The sequence below is a fragment of the Capra hircus genome, chromosome 22 (assembly GCF_001704415.2).
Source record: "Capra hircus breed San Clemente chromosome 22, ASM170441v1, whole genome shotgun sequence".
In the NCBI taxonomy this organism is placed as follows: Eukaryota; Metazoa; Chordata; class Mammalia; order Artiodactyla; family Bovidae; genus Capra; species Capra hircus.
In genome coordinates, this window is record NC_030829.1 from 10,388,868 (window position 1) to 10,410,004 (window position 21,137).

Here is a 21,137-nt window from a genome sequence, read left to right on the forward strand (position 1 = left end):
CACCGGTGTTGTTCATGTTTTCCCCTGTAGCTCCCACCTAGGTTTTATAAGCACAATTTTGCATCTACTAATTTATCTGAGTGACTGTGCACCTGAGTACATAAATATACATTTAATGAAAGAAGTAAAAGCCCCACCACTAAAAAGGGGAATAGAGGGGTTGGAGACAATAGGGCAAGGGTCTAGGGACGGCAATAAGCCTCTACATCATTTTTTTTTAACTCAGGCACCACATGTGAGTTCCTGCACTGTTACATAAGTTCTGCAACACTCTCTGCTCCCCCTCCCCAAAAGAGGCTTATTTTCCCAATTTTAAAATAATTGTTCCCCTCTGTTCCCACTGGAAACTCAATGTCTCTACAGGATGTTCTGCGTAGGTGGAAAATAATTATTTTAAAAGCTGGAGAACATCAAATAATCTTGAATAATGAGGCACTGGAGAAAAGAGAAGCAGTGTAATCCACTAAAAAAGGATCAGAGATTTTTCCATACACATTTTTCATGGGAGCTCTGACGCATCCACAGCTACCAAAGCGCAGCCTGGCCGGGGGCAGGGCTCTACTCAGGCCAGAGGTCGGCAAGGAAGACACGCAGGGCTCCTCCCTAGTTATGCCCACAGCACTGGGGGTCTGAGGGCATCTCCCTATCACCCAACCAGCACCAAGATGCGACCAAATCCTCTGTGCTTCAAAGCCAAACCACACATCCACGTTCACAAGGGCACCCTACATCTTGAGCACATATCTCTGAGCACTAGCGAGTGAAGGTGCCCAGAGGAAGGGCGAGCAGTCCTCCGGCTCCTTAGGGCCTCTCCGGGAGCAAGCTCTCACCTGCCCGCAGCCCCCGGGGCCCAGGGCCTCTGGCCCTGCCTCAGCAGATCCAGCAGCCCTCCCAGGCAAAATGTCACCCTGGCTGACGTGGCCTTCTGTCTCTGTCCCAGAATGTCCCTCATTCAACCTTTATGTCTCAGCCGGCAATTTACCAAACACCCCCCACAACAGCGTGGACTCCTTTAAGTCAGGGGTTTGAGCTTATTCAGTGGGCTTTTTGCCTCAGGGATCAGCACAGCATACTTTGTACAGAGAAGACATCTGATAAATGTCTGCTGAGCAGACTTCTTGAACCAAAAGAACCTTTCATCTGGTGACAAACATACAAGAGTGTATACATTAAGACCCAGGACTGTGCACCAAAGACCAAGAAGATAAAGCTGTGGATAAAATGGTAAGCACATTTTCTGATTTAAGTATTAGCAAATAACTTATGACATTCCTCATCCTCCTTAATTAATGGATCAAAATTACGTGACTGGCAATAAGTAACTTGGTTGTTACTAATCCAGGATGAGCCTAATTCCACGGAACAGGTGACTGGATGTTGGACCAGAAAGTAACCTCACTTGTTGCTTGAAAGTGTATTCATGAGGGATGGATAAATAAAGACTCAAGAGGGTTGTCTGATGGAGCGTTCAACCCTGACATCCCAGGGTTTCCCCTCTGAGGTGGCTCTTCCCAATCACTCCTTCAATAAAGAGCTCCTGAGTCCCCCAGCCAGGCACTCTGCCCGGCACCATAATGAAATAACTACACAAATAAATGCAACTAAAAATGTCGCTAAAGGAAAGTGAGGCAGGAAGTAGATGGGCTCCCGCAGGGTAAAGCGATAGGAGACTCATTCCCTGGGGACTGGAACTTCAAAACAAGCATAGCAGGAAAGCTCAGAGAGGAGGTAGGGCCCTGCCCAGATAGAAGATAAGAGACCACATATTTCTCATTCTTGAACCCAAGTGAAAAGTGAAGTTGCTCAGTCGTGTCTGACTCTTTGCAACCCCATGGACTGTAGCCTACCAGGCTCCTCTGTCCATGGGATTTTCCAGGCAATAGTACTGGAGTGGATTGCCATTTCCTTCTCCAGCGGATCTTCCCAACCCAGGGGTGGAACCCAGGTCTCCCGCATTGTAGACAGACGCTTTACCATCTGAGCCACCAGGGAAGACCTCCCCAATTATACATGCACAGAAAGGCTCCTTGCAAGTCAAAAAGGGGAGAGATGCCAACTGATGTTCACTACCCATAGTCCTCTTGGGTGGAATCCATCTTGGCTAAGAGATGAAGTGAAGTGAAATCGCTCAGTCGTGTCCAACTCTTTGCGACCCCATGGACAGTAGCCTGTACCAGGCTCCTCCGTCCATGGGATTTTCCAGGCAAGAGTACTGGAGTGGGCTGCCATTTCCTTCTCCAAGAAGGAGATGCTAAGAGATGCATACCCACATATGGGAGGATCCTGAGATATAAACTAAATTTGGACTCTAAACCAGGTAAATCAAAATGACTGGCCAAGGAAACGAGAAGAAATGCCCCATAAAAGTAATTCAACTGCCACAAGGGCACGCCTCGGCAACTGTGAGTCTGCCCAAGTATCTATCCACACGGACTGTACTTTTTCCTCCTAATAAATACTTCACTTGTTTCACTACTTTCCATCTTTGTGGGAATTCTTCATCTGCAAAGCTGATGTGCCAGTACTGACCACTGGTCTAGTGGCGAGCATCTGGCGCTCTCCCTGCTGCAACCCAACCTCAATCTCTGGCCAGGGAACCGAAGCCCAGCTCTAAGCAGCTGCAGGCCGCGGCCACCCAAGATCGTGTTTGGTGCCGAAACTCGGGAATTCGAGAAGTCAAGGTAAACCACAGAGCTTGCCCAGCTGTGGCTTTTACTCTTGCTTGCTTTCTCTCACTATCCCCTTCCCTCTCAAGACCCACAGGCCGTAACGTCTGCCCACTCTCAGCATTATGTTTCCCTGCAAAACTGGGAATGGCAGGGCAATATCCCAGGTTGCGCAGATTCAAATGTTTGGGTGACAGCTGATACTATCCTTCAGGACACAGCAGAAACGCAATTTCCAACCATGCAGGAGCCCAAGGGGTCTCACTCTCACTCTCTAACTTTTCCATACAGAAACCTCCACTAAGGTTTTCTTTCCCACTTTACTTGAACAAAAAGGTCTGTTTCTTATGTTTTTTCTCTGCAGCCTTTTATGGAAAGATCTCCTGGATATCATTCCTAAGCTGCATCCCTGCCACTGCCTAATTTAGCGCCATCTGTGTCAGTCAAAACCAGACGATTCCCAATTTTTTTTTTTTCCATTACTATATTTATTTATCTATTTGGCTGCTTAGTTATGGCATGTGAGAACTCTTAGCTGTGGCATGTTAGATCTAGTTCCCTGACCAGGGATCGAACCTGGGCCCCCTTGCACTGGAGGCGCAGAGTCTTAGCCATTGGACCGCCAGGAAGTCCTCTCAATTCTATCTTAGCTGCCAGGAAGATAGGACAAAGGATTTGGGATTCTTCAGGGGTCTAGTCTCTCACCTCAATGTCCAGAAATTTACTTTTGAGAATTTCTCCACTTCCTGGCCCTCAAGCCTTGAACCCCATGCCACCTTCCATAGCACCCAGCTCCAATTTCTCCAAGGATTCCTCTTTACATCTACCCTACCCCCTTCACTCCAGGCATGGCAGCCTCCACACTGCTACAGACAGCCTATCAGGCCGGCCACTACCAGAAGCCCGAATTACAATATAAACTTTGTAGTTGCTCAGTCTCAGGGAATGAACTCCAGCATAGGAAGGCTTATGATAGGACATAAGCTCTATAAACAACAGATCCTTGAGAGAAGTCCTGGCAACCTGTCTACACTGGTTCAAAAGCCCTTCGCCAGCTGTGCTGGGTTGGGTGCCCTGCGCAGGGTATCTTGGGGACCAGAAACCAACCAGAGAGTGAAGAAGACATATGAAATCCCATCAGGTTTGAAGAGAATTTCAGGGACGCCCCAAAACCCTTCAGGCTTATGTCTCCTGGTCAACATTTCCAGGATGCTACACTCCATTCCAGGAGTGCTCTCTCGTTTTTGGTTGCAGGCTATTCGGCATGGGAGGATCCCCCTCCAAGCCAGGAGAAACACTCTGGAGTGTATTGTTAAGAAGTGGACATTTTAATTGAAGGGCTAATAAAGGAGAGAGCTTCCCTGAGGACAAAATGGTTGGATGCCACCACCGACTCAACGGACATGAGTTTCAGCAAACTCCAGGAGATGGTGAAGGACAGAGAGACCTGTGTGCTGCAGTCTGCGGGGTTGCAAAAAGTCAGACACAACTGAGCAACCAAAAAAAGGCCCTACTGTCGCAGGGCCTGGTCTTTGTATAAACTGGGGAATGGAGAAAAATGCCTTGAAAACGGGTTTCTAAATTGTAATGCCATTCTGCAACTGGATCTTTACTGCCACAAGATGGGAAAGTGGAGTGAGAGTCCCTGTGTTCAGGCTTTCATGGTCCTTTACCAACATCTCGTCCTATATGGGTCTCATAATTCAAACCCTGCGCAATGTGCTCGCTTAGGCAGCACATATACGAAAAACCTGGGGAACCAGAAGACTCTCCTGACTCTTTAGATGATCCCCTGGTAAGTTCATCTCTCGGGGGGAAATCTAGCTCCCCCCACTCCTAACAACAGCATCTGTACTTTTTCAGAGTCACCTACTTCTCCCACTCCCTCTGACCAATCCCAAACTCCACCTCCCTATGTCCCTTCATACCCTCTGTTACTCCAAAGAAGTAACAGACTAGTCCCTCTGGGGTAACTCACAGTGGAGCTTCCCATCACGCAGCCTTAGGAAAATTATGCCCTGTCAGAGAAGTGGCGAATGGAAAAGGGACAGAGTGCGTGTCCTCTTTAAATGATACAGCCCAGTACAGACAGAAACTGGGCCCATTTTCTGAAGACCCTAGTAAGTTTGTTGAATGGTCTTACGTCCTCACTCTGGTCTATGATTTAACTGGAAGGATGTCCAAGCAGTCCTGTCTACTCATTGTACTTTTGAGGAAAAACAAAGAATCTGGACAGCAGGCCAGAGGGAACTGACCAGTTTGCCAGAGACCAACCCAAACATTATGCTCTGAGTGGAGACGCAGTCAGATCAGGAACCCTCTTGGAATTATAATTCCCGGGAAGGAACAGAAGCCAAGAAGGATTTATCCAATGTCTATTGGAAGGGATGAGAAAGTGTATCAGAAAGTCAGCTAACTATGAAAAGGTTCAAGAAATGACCTAAGAAGAAAAAGAAAGTCCATCCTTCTTTCACATGTGGTGTGTGAGGCTTTTAGAAAATACACCAACATAGATCCCTCCACTTGTGAAGGCCAGTCCCTACTGGGACAGCACTTCATCAGCCAGTCTGCCCCTCATATTAGGCGGAAACTCCAGAAGCTACAATTTGGCCCACACACACTCATGCCCCAACTCTTAGGGGTGGCCTTTGGGGTATTTAATAGTGGAGATCAAGCTGAGGAGGAAGAGGGAAGCCAACACTGACGGCCACTGCTCTCGCCCATGCCTTGTAACCTCAGGACAACCCAACGGCACCAACAAAGTCCAACTATCTGTGCGAAGGCAACACCAACAGGGGAAATGCTGCAAACCAAGTCAGCGGGCCACTGGGCCCGAGAGTGCCAGAGAGATCCCCCTGGGCTGCGCCCAGACTGCAAACAAACAAGTCGCTGGGAGAGAGACTTCACTCCTTCCTGAAGGGGAAGTAGGGCTCCCGCTCCTGAGATGGCCATGCTGGACGTCTGAGGTGGCCCGGGGATTCTGGTGGCTCCCCTCACAACGAGACATCTATCTCCATCAAGGAGCCCCAGGTAGTCCTTGACATGACAGACAGAAAATCGATGTTTTAATTGATAAGGGAGCCACTAACCCTGTCCTGATTCCTCACGCTGAACTTCTTTCCTTCAAAAGCTGCACTGCGATGGATGTTGAGGGAAAGGCTCACACCCACTATTTTACTGGGCCTCTCACTTGCCAACTTGAGCAGAAGTTGATTTCGCATGCCTTTTTAGCTATACCGAGTGTCCTACCCCTCTCCTTGGGAGAGACCTTCTGAGTTTCCTCAGGGCCATACTCTGGATAGGAGGACCTGGGCAGCCCCTTATTTTGCCTCTAACATCAGCCACAAGAGCAAAGTCCTATTCCCAGGCATATTCTACAAACAGCAGACCCTTCAGTATGGGACAAAGGAATCACTGGAAGGGCCGCAAATGGCCAACATGTAAGAATCAGTTTTAGGCCAGAAACTGCCTATCCCAACAGGAGATAGTATTCTATCAAGCTGGAAGCAAAGAAGGGTTTACAACCCCATGCAGCTAAATTCTTAAGACGCGGCCTCTGGGCGCCCTCCAGGCTCCATCACTGCTTCTTTTCTGCCAGCTGTTAAGCCAAATGGGGAATAGAGTACAGCGCAAGACTTTAATGCAGTGAAAGATCCAGTGGCCCCCATATATCCCCTTATGGCCAAGCCTTGCAGCATATTAGCCCAGATTCCTGGAGACGCCAAACAGTTTGCTGTGCTAGACTCAAAGACGGCTTTTTTTTTTGGCATACCAGTTCATCCCTCATCTCAGTGTCTGTTTGCCTTCAGGTGGACTAACCCTGACTCAGGCCAAATGCAACAATACACACGGACAGTACTGTCTAGGAGATTTCAGGACAACCCCCACTTGTTCGCCCAGGCCCTAGGAAAGGAACTAAGGGAGACGCACCTAAAAGAAGGGATCATTCCACAGTACTTGGACAATATTTTAACACGGAGGCCCTCCATGGAGGCTTCAGATCAAATAGCATCGGAATCCCTAATTTCCTTGGGGCCTGGGGTTAGAGTCTCAGAAAAAGGCACGAGGCAACAAGTTAAATATCTGGGATATATTTAACACTCCAAAAGTAGACAACTGTCTCCAGATAGAAAACAAACTATCTTAGGCCTAAGTACTCTAAAGACAAAGAAACATCTCCATCTTTTTTGGAGCATGGCAGGATTTTGTACAGTTTGGATTCCAGGATTTGGACTAATGGCTAAGCTCCTATATGAAGCCATTAAAGGCCCAGATACAGAACTGTTACTTTGGAATGGAGAACAGGAGAAGTCTTTTAATAATATCAAGCAGGCCCTCACCAGAGCCCCTGCTCTGGGTCCCCTCGGTTTGGAAAAGCCATTCATCTTATACATGGCTAAAAGGCAGGGGACAGCCTTGGGGGTCCTTATACAGAAGCTAGGGGAAGTGCCTCAGCCTAAAGGCTACTTTTTCAAGCAACTAGACTCTGTGGCCCAAGTTTGGCCTGACTGCCTCCAGGCTGTAGCAGCCACTGGATTATTGGTAGAAAAACCTAACAAGCTTGTCTTTGGACAGCCACTTGAAATCCAGACTCCTCACAAGTACCAGCAACTTTAGAGATAACAGGCAAACTAGAAGGGAGCTTTATCAAGTACCAGGCTTTGCCCCTTGACTCTCCAGAACAAACCCTCAAAATCTGCCACACACTCAACCCCACTACCTTAATGCCCACCAAAAGCCCAGAGCTAACACATTCTTGCCTCAAAACCCTTGACCAGGTCTGTGCCCGCTGATCTGACCTGTAGACCAGGCCATAGAAAACGGAGGAAGCGCTAACACCAGTTACGTTAAAGATGGAGTCAGGAGGGCAGGGTATGCTACTGTGAGCAACTCCAGTATTAAAGCAGCACAATCTTTGCCACCTAACACCTCAGCCCAAAAGGCTGAGCTAAGAGCCATAATGTGAGCCTTAATCCTAAGGGAAGGAAAAATTATAGACCTATACACAGACTCAAACTGTGCCTTCATTTTACATGCCACACAGCTATCTGGAAACAGAGAAGACTTCTAAATGCAAGAAGTTTCCCTGTAAAATGTGGGGCTGAGATTCTACATCTCACAGAAGCAGTTCAAAAACCAAAACATGTAGCAGGCATTCACTGCCATGGGCACCAAAAGGGAACTTCTCAAATTTTCTGAGGAAATGACAGGGCTGACTGGGAAGCGAGCAAAGTAGCCCTAATGTCCGTAACAAAAATGGCTTTAATCCTATCCCTTCCCCCTTCTAATGTTATACCCAGGTACTCAATTTCTGAAGAGACCTAGGCAGGAAACAGAGGAGGAAATGAAGGGAACAGATGGCTGGTGACACAGAGATCAGAAACAGCTCGTTGCTTTCTCCAACTACCGGAAAATTACTAAAGGGCGACATGATTCTCTCCATCTGGGGAGAGACGCAATGCCCATAGCTGTTTTCCACGTTTTTACAGGGAAAGGGCTCCTGGAGACAATTCAAAGAGTAACTCGAGGCTGTGCCCTTTGCACCACCCATAATCCAGGAGGCAAAGTCAAGCCTTCCCCTCGTCAGCCCAGTCCAGCAATGTGGGATTTACCCAGAAGAGGATTGCAAATAGGTTTCACTCAGATGCCCTCTTTCCAGGGCTTCAAATACTTACCAGTCTTTATAGGTACTCTAACTGTATAGATGGAGGCCTTCCCTAATGGAACAGAGAAGGTAACTGAAGTGGCTAAGGTGCTCCTAAAGGAAACTATTTCTAGATTCAGATTGCCCATCACCTTCAGAGTGACAATGAACCTTCGTTTACAACAAAAATCACACAACAGATTTTGCAGACTTTGGGAATGAAGTGCCACCTCCATCTGTCCTGAAGACCTCAGTCCTTAGGAAAAGTGGAACAGGATAATCGTACTCAAAACAAAACCTTGGGCAAACTGTCAGGAAATATTAGAGCTGTGGTATCACCTGCCGCCAACAGCCTGCCAAGGGTCAGGGCAGCTCCTGAAACTACCACTAAGTTAAGCCCTTGCAAAATGACACACAGAAGGCCATTCCTTACTCTGGACATGCTAACTGACCCAGAAACCCAGGCTCATCTCAGATACATTATAAACCTAGGCCAGGTCCAGAAGGCTAGACAAGACTATGGCAACAGAGTGCAGTCCTCTCCAGATGACAGTCCCAGTTACCCTGGAGATTGGGTACTTTTAAAGACCTAGAAAGTGAACCCCTGGAGACTAGCTACTCCCAAAATGGAAAGGTCCTTACTAAATCTTGCCGAGTACTCCTACAGCAAACTCCAGGGGGTCACCAGCTGGGTTCATCTGTCCAGGATTAAACCTGTCTCCACTGATATGTTACAGGAACCTAAAGACCCACATTCCAATCATCCCTGTGAATCCACCCCTTTCTCCAAGTCTGTATAGCAGAGGTCCCCAAGCCCTGGGCCGTGGAGCAGTAGTGGTCTGAGGCCTGTTAAGAACGGAGTCACAGAGCAGGAGGTGGTGGGCAAGCAAGCACAGCTTCATCTGCTGCACCCCATCGCTTGCATTACCGCCTGAACCATCCCCTGCCCCCCAACCCTGGTCCATGGAAAGACTGTCTTCCTTGAAACGGGTCCCTGGTGCCAAAAAGGTTCAGAAGCACGGCTCTACAGGACCCAGAGGACCCAAGACAGCCTGAAAATTCCAGGTGGATGAATAAGCCACTCCGAGACCTAAACCTCTTAATCAAAAAGGACAAAAAGACATCTTAGACACTAGGCTAAGTAATAGCTACTATCTTCCTTTTGCCTTCGGGTACACCAATCCACTTACAGAATAACTGACGTGTTCTGGTAGGTTTGGATAACTATTGTCTTCTCTGCTCTCACTCTTGCTCTTGGAATTTACTGAACTTCTCTGCCCACACTGGGTAACTCAATTATGGCCTGACTGGTGCTACAATGAAGCTATTAATTGACTTAGCTTTTCTATACCTCTTTCCCTTATCCACAGGATGAACAGAGAGCTCTCTGGCTCGCACTACACAAATTCATGCTTCTTCCACTGAGTTGACGGAAAACTGGATTTGCTTACCCCAAGTCCATCCCGTAAGGAATTTTAACCAAGTTCCTGAAGGAAAATGGTCTTCCACCAGAGACCCTAGACTCAGAACAGTAATGTACAGGGTCAGAATTGTTCATTTTCCAATTGAAGAAAATTCTAATGTCTCTTGCCTAACCCTTTCCTTAGCAACATTTTCTTACAAACTTCCTCTTCTCAGCCATACTGATTTATATTTTGCCCAGTGCTCTGTTGGTGGGTTTCCCTGGTGGCTCAGCTAGTAAAGAATCCACCTGCAATGCGGGAGACCTGGGTTTGATCCCTGGATTGGGAAGATTCCCTGGAGAAGGGAAAGGCTACCCACTCCAGTATTCTGGACTGGAGAATTCCATGGACTGTATAGTCCATGGAGTTGCAAAGAGTTGGACACGACTGAACAACTTTCACCATTGTTTTCCACACTGTTGCAAATCTGCAACTAAGAGCTTTCAGTCCAAGGAGGTGGCCTGGGACCAACAGATTCAGAGCTTTTATTTTAGAAATAGACAAAAATACTAAATTTTAAGCCAGAGATTAACAAAGATATGCTGACCCTGTATAACCAGATCCTACCCTTGCTTGAGTCTGATTGTAACAGTCTTTTACTGGTCTTTAGTCCTTGCTTCTCTAAGTAGTTCGCTCTCTCTGGGGCATCACAGAACGGGGTGACGAATGACTCCAGTCAGCAGACCCTGCTGAAAGAGCAACCTGGAGCCCTTTAAGGAGACAGGGAGAGCGCTCCATGAACCCAGCTACATAGGGTCTACGAAGCCCTGGCCAGCTTAAGAAGCTACAAAAGTTTTACCCTTTATCTATCTCCTGATAAAAATTTCTTGGGGTCTATGTCTCTCAGGGAGGATTTGAGGCAGGTGGTAGATGTGACCAACTGAAGTTCATTCCCTGGGAACAGAAACTCCTAAATATCAACAGCAAGACAATCCAGAGAGGAGGCTGGACCCTCCCCAGATAAGAGACCACACATTTTCTCAGTCTCAAAGGAGACCTTCCTGAATAGAAAGCGCCTTGTAGGGCAAAAGGGGAGCAATGCTAAGTTACACCTCTTCTATGGAGTCCATCTTGGCTGACAGATGTGTGTGCACACATGAGATATACCAAACACAGGCTCTGAACCAGGCAGATCAAACTGACTGGCCGAAGAAAAACCGGAAAAAATGCCCCCAACAGTAATTCCAGCTGCCTCAAGGGCGAGACTCAGCGACAGTCTGAGTCCCCTCAGTGTCAGTACAGCTGTGTTTATCCACCTGGACCTAACTTTTTCCTCTTAATAAATACTTTACTTGTTTCACGGCTTTCTGTCTTTGTGGGAATTCTTTACCCGCAAAGCCAAAGGGCCAGGGCCTTGTCAATGACCACTGGTCTAGTGTCTAGGACTTGACACTATCACTGCTGTGACCCAACCTCAACCTCTGGCTGGGAATCCAAGTCCTGCTTCAAGCTGGCCCAGGCCACTTAAGATCAAAAGCATCTGACTTCTTTCCTGGGCCAGGGCATAGCTCTGTGGGAGTACAGCCAGGGTCTAGCCTACTTCCCCAAATCCGAGCTTCAGAGGGATCCACGTACTCAACCAGCTTCCCTGCTGGGGCTGTATAAACAGATGCCACAGGCAGGACCTGAGTCAGAGGTCCCCTCCCTCCCCTTGCTCAGATGTCTCAGGTGTTCATCACAACAGCCAAGTAAGGGCTGTAACACAAGCACCAGTTCACGGAACATGCAAAAGGTACCCCACAAAGGTGAATTGATTTCTGACTGGCTACGGAATGGTATAGGTGATAGGAGCTTCAACGAATTCTCTTGGCTCCAAAGGGCAGCCCTACTCTCCACACCAAGATCAGGACTCCTCTGGAAAACCCGGCCCTGGCTCATCTGCAAACAGCCTCAGTCTGAGGGATCAGGGATCACGTGGCATGCTCATCCCACCACGTGATCTAAAGCAGCTGATCTAGTTTTGCACGTAAGCCCTGGACCAGCCCCCCTGCTGCAGGCTGGGCTAGCAACAATCCCCCCGCCTCCACGAAACAGGCACCCAGGCTAGCTAATCTCTCCACCTTCCATTTCTTTATCTTTAAAACAGAGATAACAGCATCTGCTCTGCCTCCCTCACAAGACTATTCTAGAATTAAATGAGGTAATATGCATGAACATACAATTTTAGAACATTTCGATTCATCATCACCTTAGCAATGGACTCCAAACCTAACCAAACTTGGTATAGATCAGATTTACACCTTACCGAAAATAGTTTGCAACTATTCAGAAATTCACTGAAATTATAACTTTTAAATAGCCTGCTTTGCATGAGGAATACAAACTCTTAGAGAAAACTCAGTAAATTCCAAATCTGAAGGAGTCTGTCAATTAAAACAACTGTGAGGGAGACTGCTAAATAAATCAAGTCATGGCCCACCTTCCTTTCATTATTTAAAAATGATTTTAAAAGCTCCCAGCTTGAAAGTCAGTAACAGAGGGAAAAGAAGCAAGGGGAACAAATCTTCACGGAAACATAAGTCAGAAGCCAGTTGGCAGCGCCATCTACAACTGGCAAGGCCTTAATCACAGGAAACATGCAGCCTTCCCGAGGCAGCAGACCCCACGTCTTTCCCCACATGCAGACAGACAAGGGCCCAGAGTGCGAAGATGAGAAAGAATTAGCAAGGAAAGGCAAACTGAGGCCTCTCTTCATTCCAACGAGTGGTAACTGAGAGAAGAGGGAAGGGGCATCTGAGCCAGAACAGCTGTTTATAAGGCTAAGGATCAATGGAAAAGGCCCTGAATTGGTCCTCGGCCATTCATTTCATTTAAAAGTTAATCCAGGTTGTCATATTTTAAGATAAATTTCAACATTGCTATAAAATGCAACTTGCTTAATCAAAAATGTGCAGTAGATGAAAAATGGCAAGGACAGGGCTGAACTGCACAGACTCAGATGCAACACCGCCCAGCAACGACAGACCTACCCAGAGCATGACTATGACCCATTGAGTGGGGTCAGGACTTCTATTAGGGACAAGTCACTGTCACAAACCTCAGTCCCGGCATCAATTTACCCCCAGGAGGTGATGAGCCCTCTTTTCATTTCTAAAACCATAAACATCATTTAGGAGTAACAGGGACTCAACTGGAGCTCTATAACTTGGGTGTTCTGAAAGCTATTTCTGAGGAAAATAATAATGATTTTTCACTTTATCTTCAGGATACAAAAATAGCTATTGACTCCTTACTCTGTACCAAGTGTTTCACTTACATTCTATCTCTAATGAGCACAGTAATCTTCAATGGTAAAATTAACCTCATTTTACAGAAAAGGAACAACTGAGGCACAGAAAGGCTAAGGTCACACAGCACACATGGTAGCTGCCTGGATACAAACTAGGGCCCTCCAGAACCTGTGTACTCTCAGCCACAGCATACCCCGTATTTAGCTAAGATAGAAACAAACTGAAGATTCTTGAAATCAGGGGTCCCCAACCTTTGGAATCTAATGCTTGATGATCTGAGGTGGAGCTGATGTAATAATGATACAAATTAAGTGCACAATAAATGTAATGCACTTGAATCATCCTCACACAATCCCCCCTTCCCCACTCCCCGCCCCGCCTCCCACCCAGTCCATGGAAACACTGTCTTCCATGAAACCAGTCCCTGGTGCCAAAAAGGATGGGGACCACCGCTTTAAATGACCACTCTACTCTTACTTCCCTGATTTAACCAGAGTACTGATTCGCTCTGGCTGAAACCAGAGACTCACTTTTTCTCTTCTCTCCCAAGTGCTGATAATCTTGAAGCTGATGCCGCCATGGATTAGTAAAGAAAGCAAGCTTCAATCAGCGCACTGCAGAGACCATCAGGACATGCACGCTTCCTGCATTTCCCAAACCTTCACCAGAGCAGTTCTGGCCGCGGGAGGCGCAGGCGGCCTCGGCACTTACGTACTCTCATGTCCCCGCTCGGTAATCTCCTCCTGGAGACTCAGAACGCTGGTGAGGTTGATGATCCTTCTCCTGGGGGTACAAGCAGCTGTCATCTCCTTTCGGGACGCATCCTCCACCATTTCCACATCAGAGTCTTCCCGAGGTCTCTTTCTGCAAAGGAGATGAAGAACTGGCAGGTCAACACTATCTTTAAAGTTTTTTAAGTCAGTCAAGTTTTGTCTCGCATTTTGGAGAAGGAAGTAGCTTCTATGTGCCAAATCTGCACATACTGCAGGGGGGCACCTTCCCATGAGGGAGCCACTCAGATCAGTCTGTTCTCCTGGATACTGCTTCTCAGACACCTCTGGGGCCCAAGCAAGGGGCCACTGGACATGGCTCAGCCCAGAGACCTGCAGGGCCTCGAGCAAGTGTGCTGATCTCGCCACGTCTCATTTATTCAGCCCTCCGCCCATCACTGTCATATAATACCAACCTTATACAGCCACGACAAGGTGCCTGCCCTCACCATGCTGCCTTTCCAGTGGGACAAACAGCAACAGGAGAAAGATCATTTTAAGTAGCAACAACTGCTATGACGAAAATAAAACAAGGTAATAGAATGATGGGAAAAGGAAAGAACTTTAGATTAAATGGACAAAGACTGTCTCTGGTGAGAGGTGACATCTGAGTTGAGACCTGGGTGACAAGAGGTCAAAGAGCTCCTGCGCCAAGGGACTAATTTGGCCAAAGGGCCACGAAGGGGAGGAGAGTGATGGGCTGGGGCGGCCAGGCTGGTTTCACCCCAAGTGGTTTTCAGAAAGGAGTGATATACTCTGGTTCCTGGTTTAAAAAGATTTCTTTGCTGTGCAGTCAATGGCTCACAGCGTTATCTTCCCAAGTGATAAAACAGAAATGTCACACTTCCCGGCAGGGCTGTTAAGATCATGAACTGAGCTAATGCAAAGTATCTGGCACACAGCGGATGCTCAGTAAGTGTTAGCATCCTTTATTATCCTCTGGAAACAAATCCTTAGGAGTCGTCTTGCTAGACTGACTTGGAAATGAGCAAACCAGGGTGAAATAACAGGCCCAAGTTCCAGTGGGCATTTAGAGCCAAGGTTTTGGTGGTCAGCCACCAGGTGGACACATGGCCTTGGGCAAAGGACTTCACCCAGAGCTCCAGGGACAGTGCCTGCACACACTGAGAAAGGAATATGTACCTTAGAGATTCCAGTGAGATGTCCTTAGAGCACCCACAGAGTGTACACTGGACACCAAAGAAAACATACAGATGGCCAAGCAGCACATGAAAAGATGCTCAACATCATTAAGTATTAGAAAAATGTACATCAAAACCACAGTGAGGTATCATCTCACGTCAGTCAGAATGGCAATCATTAAAAAACCTAAGAACAATAAATGCTGGAGAGGGTGTGAAGAAAAGGGAACCCTCTTCAACTGCTGATGAGAATGTAAGTTGGCACAGCCACTGTGGACAACAGTATGGAAATTTCTTAAAAAACTAAAAGCAGAACTACCATATGACCCAGCAATCCTACTATGCCGAGAAAACCGTAAGGCAAAAAGATACCCGCACCCCAGTGTTTACTGCAGCACTACTTGCAACAGCTAAAACACAGAAACAACCCAAACGACCGTCAACAGAGAAATGGATAAAGATGTGGTATGTGTTTATATATAGGGAGTATTACTCAGCTGTAGAAAGAAATGAAATTGGGTCATTTGTAGAGATATGGATGGCCACAGAATCCATCCTACAGACTGAAGTCAGAAAGAGAAAAACAAATATTGTACATTAAGGCATATATGTGGAATCTAGAAAAATAGTACAGATGAACCTATTTACAGGGCAAGAACAGACACAGACACAGAGAACAGACGTGTGGACACAGGAGGAAGGGGAGGGTAGGTTTGACATAAATACATTACCATGAGCAAACTAGATAGCTGGTGGGAAGCTGCTATATAGAACAAGGAGCTCAGCTCAGTGCTCTGTCATGACCTAGATGGGTGGGATGGGGGTAGAGGCTCAAGAGGGAGGGGGTTTACGTACACAATTAGCTGATTCACGTTGTTGTACAGCAGAAACACAAGATTATAAAGCAAATATATTCCAATTTAAAGAATTAAATTGACAGTTACTGGTCCAGCAGTTCCTGTCCCCCTCTCTCTAGCTCTCCACCACTAGCCCATGCGCTTCAGGAAGTTTCATAACTTAAACTGAGAAACTCTGCTTCTTCTGAAAGGAGTGACAACAGCTTGGAGAAGGATGAAGAACCCTCCAGGTATTTTAGGTTCTCGTTCCCAGCCACCTCTGCTGTTGAGGCTTTACTAGAATTCACTATTAAATGATAAATGTGATTTTTTTTTTCTGACGTGTTTTCAAATAATGTTTGGAATCATGAACATTTAAGGTATTTCAAAGGCTACTGTGATGGGTGACTCTCAAGCTGTGGTCAAAGGCAGACAGTGGACCATCCCGCTGGAGGGAGGTGGTGAACAGGCAGAGAGAAGGTGCAAGGAGTTTGTGACAGTTCAAGTTAGAAGGCAGTTTCATCAAAGAACAAAGAAGGCCAGCTGCCTTTCCCCCAAGATCATACCTGGGGTTCTCGGGGCTGGAAGAGGGCCCTCTCTTCTCGGCCAGCTCTGCAGTCCTCATTGTTGCATCGTCCTCTAAGGCCTGACTCTTCGCAGCCACTTCAGCAGGAGCTGGGAGTTCAAGCATCTCCTCATCCTGCTGCCTGGTCCCACTACTAGAAGCATCTGTCCTGTGCTCTGGGACAACAGCCGGGGGCTGACTGGACAGGGCCTTGCTCACAGGCTGCAGGAAGGCATCGAGCTTCTGTTCCCGGCAGTCTGTGCGGACCATCTGGTGGGCATACACTCTGTCACCACTTCCAGCAGTGGATGGGGATGTCACATTCGCTGTGGATTTTACCGCTTCCCCAGAGGGGCCAGTAAGACCTGGCAATAAAGTCTGTGCCAAAAAAGAAGATTCAGAATAAGCAGAGAAGTACAGGCCCCAAAACGGAGCAGAAGCTAGAACCAGGTATAATTATCACTACAGAATTATTATAGAAGGAATTCTGACCAAAATTTGAAGTACGAAATTAAAAATACACAAATATAGGGACTTCCTTGGTGGTCCGGTAGTTCCCAATGCCTGGGTTAGATCCCTGGTCAGGGAAATAAGATCCGACATGCCACACAGCATGGCCAAAAAAGTAATAAAGACAGAAATAGGCAATATAAAATCAAAAATTCAGCAAAATCCTTACAATTTAAAAGTTGGTTTGATATAAAAATACTCATGTAAAGCTCATGTTTTTGTCCATTTTTTGTTGCCATAAGAGATTTATTGTGGTAAAATATGCACAACATAAAATTTATTTAACCATTTTCATGTGTACAGTCCTGTAACATTAAGTACATTGACAACACTGCGCAACCATCACCTACATCCATCCTCCCAAGTGGAAACTCTCCCCTAGCTTCTGGCAACCACCTTCTGACTGTCTATTTTTAAATATATGTATTTCCTGCTTCCGTGCACTGGTAAGGCCTGGAAGCAGTAACCACCCAGTAGCAATGAGGACCGCCCCCCCACCCCCGCCCCTCAATCCCAGATTACAGTTTCTAAATACCATTTCCCACTAAAATAAAGCAGTTCTTTGGAAAAGTGGCCAATTTCAGGACATGGGCTGGGAAACTATATGGTGAGCCTACAAAAATCCTATCTTATCAGAAACAAGGAAATTATCAAAGATTCAAGTAATTGGGTTAAAAGGACAAGAGCCCCAGCCTGAAGTGGTTTTAGCTGGTCAAGGATGAAGTAATTTAACTACAACTAGTTGAATTATGATGTTTGTTAACAGCTATGACAAAATACTAGAAGAGAAAGAGAAAAATGGAGAGGAAGAAAGGAAAGCAGGAAGGAGAGCGATGAGATAGGGAGAAAAAAGTCATTAAACGGACACTGCTAGGACACCAACCCACTTCCCCGCAAACTGATCACCAAAGGCAAAGAACTCAGCATTCATCTTTTCTTTCTGGCATAAACTGTACTTCAGGATAACCTAATAACTAACAAGTGAAAATTATTTGCTACAGAAAAAAATTGGTTTATTAATAAAGAAGAAATGATAAAATCAAGAAAATCATAATCTCACAATCTTAACAAAATAACTGGCTCAGGCAATGACCATCAAGGAATGGTGAAACTAATCACTAATGCGACCTTCATGATGAAGGAATCCGGCAGTCGGCAGCTGAGCCCAGATGAATCTCATCATAGCGATACTTACTTGCCATGTACTCACTTCATCCGCCTGTGCAATCCACAAGTGGGTTTGGGGAGGCAGAAACTAACAAAACTACTTGGCAGACAGTCACTTTAAAGTCCGGAAAAGTAAAACACCTCATCCAACATGACGGAGCTGGAACAAACCACAAGCACCACCAGGGTTCCCAATTTTCACACTGAACGGCAACCCAGCAAATCAGGGCTACTGCTGCCCTGGCCCCAGGAGCGAAGTGCAAGGTCCAAGCTGGGGAGGAGGAGGAAGGCAACCCAGGGCCAAAACGTGAGGAGCCAGGGCAAGAAGGTGTTCTGAGGACCCCAGGGGAGCGGGGACAGTCTGAGTTTGGAGACCTTCACCCAGAACAGTGAACCGACCGACAGAGGTGGGTCCTCTGATCCAGAAACCCACCTTCCTTCTAAAGACACACGGGTCAGAACCCACGCAGAGTTATCTCGGGAAATAAAATGGAATCTAACAAATCTGCCTCAGGCAGGACAGGACAAGCAGGGAAGTCAAGAGGTTCTTTTCCTGGTAGAGCCACAGACGCCCCCGGGACTCTGGTGAACCCCTTCCTCCAGGCCTCTCCTCCCCTTCCCACCAGCCAACCAAGGCCCAGGTGCTGGCATTTCCAGATTTCAACTATTGATCAGTGATCAGAGGCACGTCCTCTGTCCAGGTTCCCTCCTCACTTTGCCCAAGTCGCTGTGGGTTTCCATCCCCTTTCCATGCTGCAGCCAGAGAGCTCTCCGTAAAATGCAGACCAGATCCTGTCCATTCCCATCACACTGAAGTCTACACTCCTTACCTTGCTGATAAAACCCCTGGAACTGACCTGAACTCTGCAGGGAGCGTAGGCCTTCACACATGCCCAGTGTTGCTTAACCCCACCTATGCACGCCCATGCCTGGCCAAGCTTTTAAAAACTACCGGCGCCCAGACCCACCCCTGAGACAGATTTACTGGTTCGGGGAGGGCCCAGGTGATTCCCATCAGGCAGCCAGCATGGAGAACGCTGACAGCACGCTGAGCATTCAGATCCTCAACACCTGTTATCTTGCAGCCCTCACCCACCAGCCGGCTGGGCCTGTATCCTCATCCTCTCCTCTGCCAGAAACACCCTGTGCACCCCGGTCCCCTTCTGCCCACCTAATTCCTTCTCAGGCTTGGGGCCCAGGCATCACATTCCTTCCTTCACGTTTCTGAGGCTCAAGTCTGGGACAAAATCCCCCTCCCTCCCCAGTCTGCTTTTCTCTCACGTGGGATGTGGACTCTAGACCGTGGGTGCCTCAGTGAAGGGAGGAATCCTTCTCTGCTGCAACCCCAGCAGCCCATCAGGGGGCTTCTGCGGGTATCTGGGGAGGGAGCAGTCAAGGGCACTGAGGCTGAGTCAGCAACAATGGATGAAAACCACCGACAGTTACGGAGCCCTTCCATTTCAGCACCCGCTCTGAGGGCTCACGCACACCCCCGGCTCGGCCGCAACAACCTGCAGGCGTGCAGGTCCCCGGGCAGGCGCGGCTGCCCCAAGGGCACTCTGCTCACTGCTGGAGCCCACATCACCCCCTGTCGAGGCTCTCTGCAGGTAACCATGAATGTTCCTGGGGAGGCTCTCACCTGCTTGGCCATTTTGAAAGTTTTCAGAGAAGCAGGGCTCACAGAAGCCCATTTCCTGCTTGCAGGACCCAGTGTGACTTAAGGGGGGAAAAGGCTCCATTTCTCTAGTTGCGGTGTCCGCTGGCTTCTGATGAACCCACCCTCACTACTCTGGGCAGTCACCTCAGAGCTGCAACCAGACACTGCTTATTGTACAGATGGGGAAACTGAAGCCCCAGAGAAGGGGAGCAGTTTATAATCAATGCTGTTAGAACCTGGATAATTGTAGTAAGTTGAATGGTGCCAGGTCCCAGACCAGACATTTTCCACTTGCTGTTCACTAACCACTTATAACTGTCCTTGGGTGTGGGGATGACCAGCTCCATCTTTACTGAGGGAGATGTGGCGGTCAGGGAAAGTCAGTCACACAGTGGTAACAAGGCCTGACTAAAGGCCCTGCCCAGGGCCCTGCCCCCACACTCTGCCCCAGATATGGGGGATCAGCCTCCTCTGAATGTCTCCAGTGGGGAATGCAGGGGAGAGGTGCCCCACTCTGTTTTAGACAGCCCCTCTTCCTAGGAAGGCAGTCTAAGGCTCCCAGAAAGAGACAGAGAGAGAACTCAAGGCCTTACAACTCCAGGCTCAGGGGTAACACCATGAACCTTCAGAGTTGGGTTCAAGAAAGGTGCTGAAAGACAACTATCAAAGTGGGACTTCCCTGGTGGTCCTGTGGTTAAGACACTGAGTTTCCACTGCAGGGGGCATGCATTTGATTCCCTGGTCAGGGAACTAAGACCCTGCATGCTGCAGGACATGGCCAAAAAAAAAGAAAAGAAAATTATCAAAGAAGTAGAAAGTCCTATAAGGCAACAGTGAAATATCTGGGCGCTCCTGGGTGACAGGGCACATTTTCGGTGGCAAAGGCCCCAGAGAAAGAGCTGGGGAGGTGCCCCCACCTGGGTGAAGTAGGTCCTGGAGGCGTTGGAGCCCAGGAGCCTGTCCTCGATGTGCTGCTGCAGCCGCTCCAGGATGCTCTCCTCGTGCAAGAAGTGAACTTCGTGCTTCGTGGGGTGCACATTGACGTCCACATTCTGGGGGCTGATTTCTAGACTGGCAGGAAAAAGGAGAAGAGTTACATAACACAGTGAGAAACGCGGGGGAAATTCACTCGGTCTTTGCGGTGGGCAGGAGACTTGGGGAGGCCAAATGATGCCGTAGTTAAGACTTCAAGGTCAAATCCGAGTGACCTTGGCTCAAATGCTGACTCTGCTACTTGAGAGCTGAGCGGCTGCGGGTAGGTTACAGCATCTTTCTATGCCTCGATTTCCATGCCCGTGAATTGGACCTAATACGTGCTGGGATTAAATTCATGTAAAGCACTTCGCATGCACCCAGCACATTTATCATCCATCAGCTGTTACTACCATCACTCCAGAGCCAGCGGAATTTCTCATTCCATAACTCACGGCCAAGGCGTTTAACAATTCGCTGACCAGCAACCTCTTAATATGTCTTTTGTTACCCAA

General features: G+C 47.7%; 1 protein-coding gene across 2 annotated transcripts in view; it reads right to left on the reverse strand.

Moving 5' to 3' along the window:
• MLH1 (mutL homolog 1) overlaps positions 1-21,137 on the reverse strand; it is an 82,659-nt gene that overhangs the window by 43,481 nt on the left and 18,041 nt on the right. For both annotated transcript variants that reach the window (XM_005695539.3, XM_013973336.2), the window contains exons 11-13: positions 20,568-20,721; positions 16,318-16,694; positions 13,719-13,867 (exon numbers count right to left, since the gene is read on the reverse strand). In XM_005695539.3, coding sequence (XP_005695596.1) covers positions 13,719-13,867; positions 16,318-16,694; positions 20,568-20,721 — 680 coding nt within the window. The remainder of the gene's footprint in view (positions 1-13,718; positions 13,868-16,317; positions 16,695-20,567; positions 20,722-21,137) is intronic.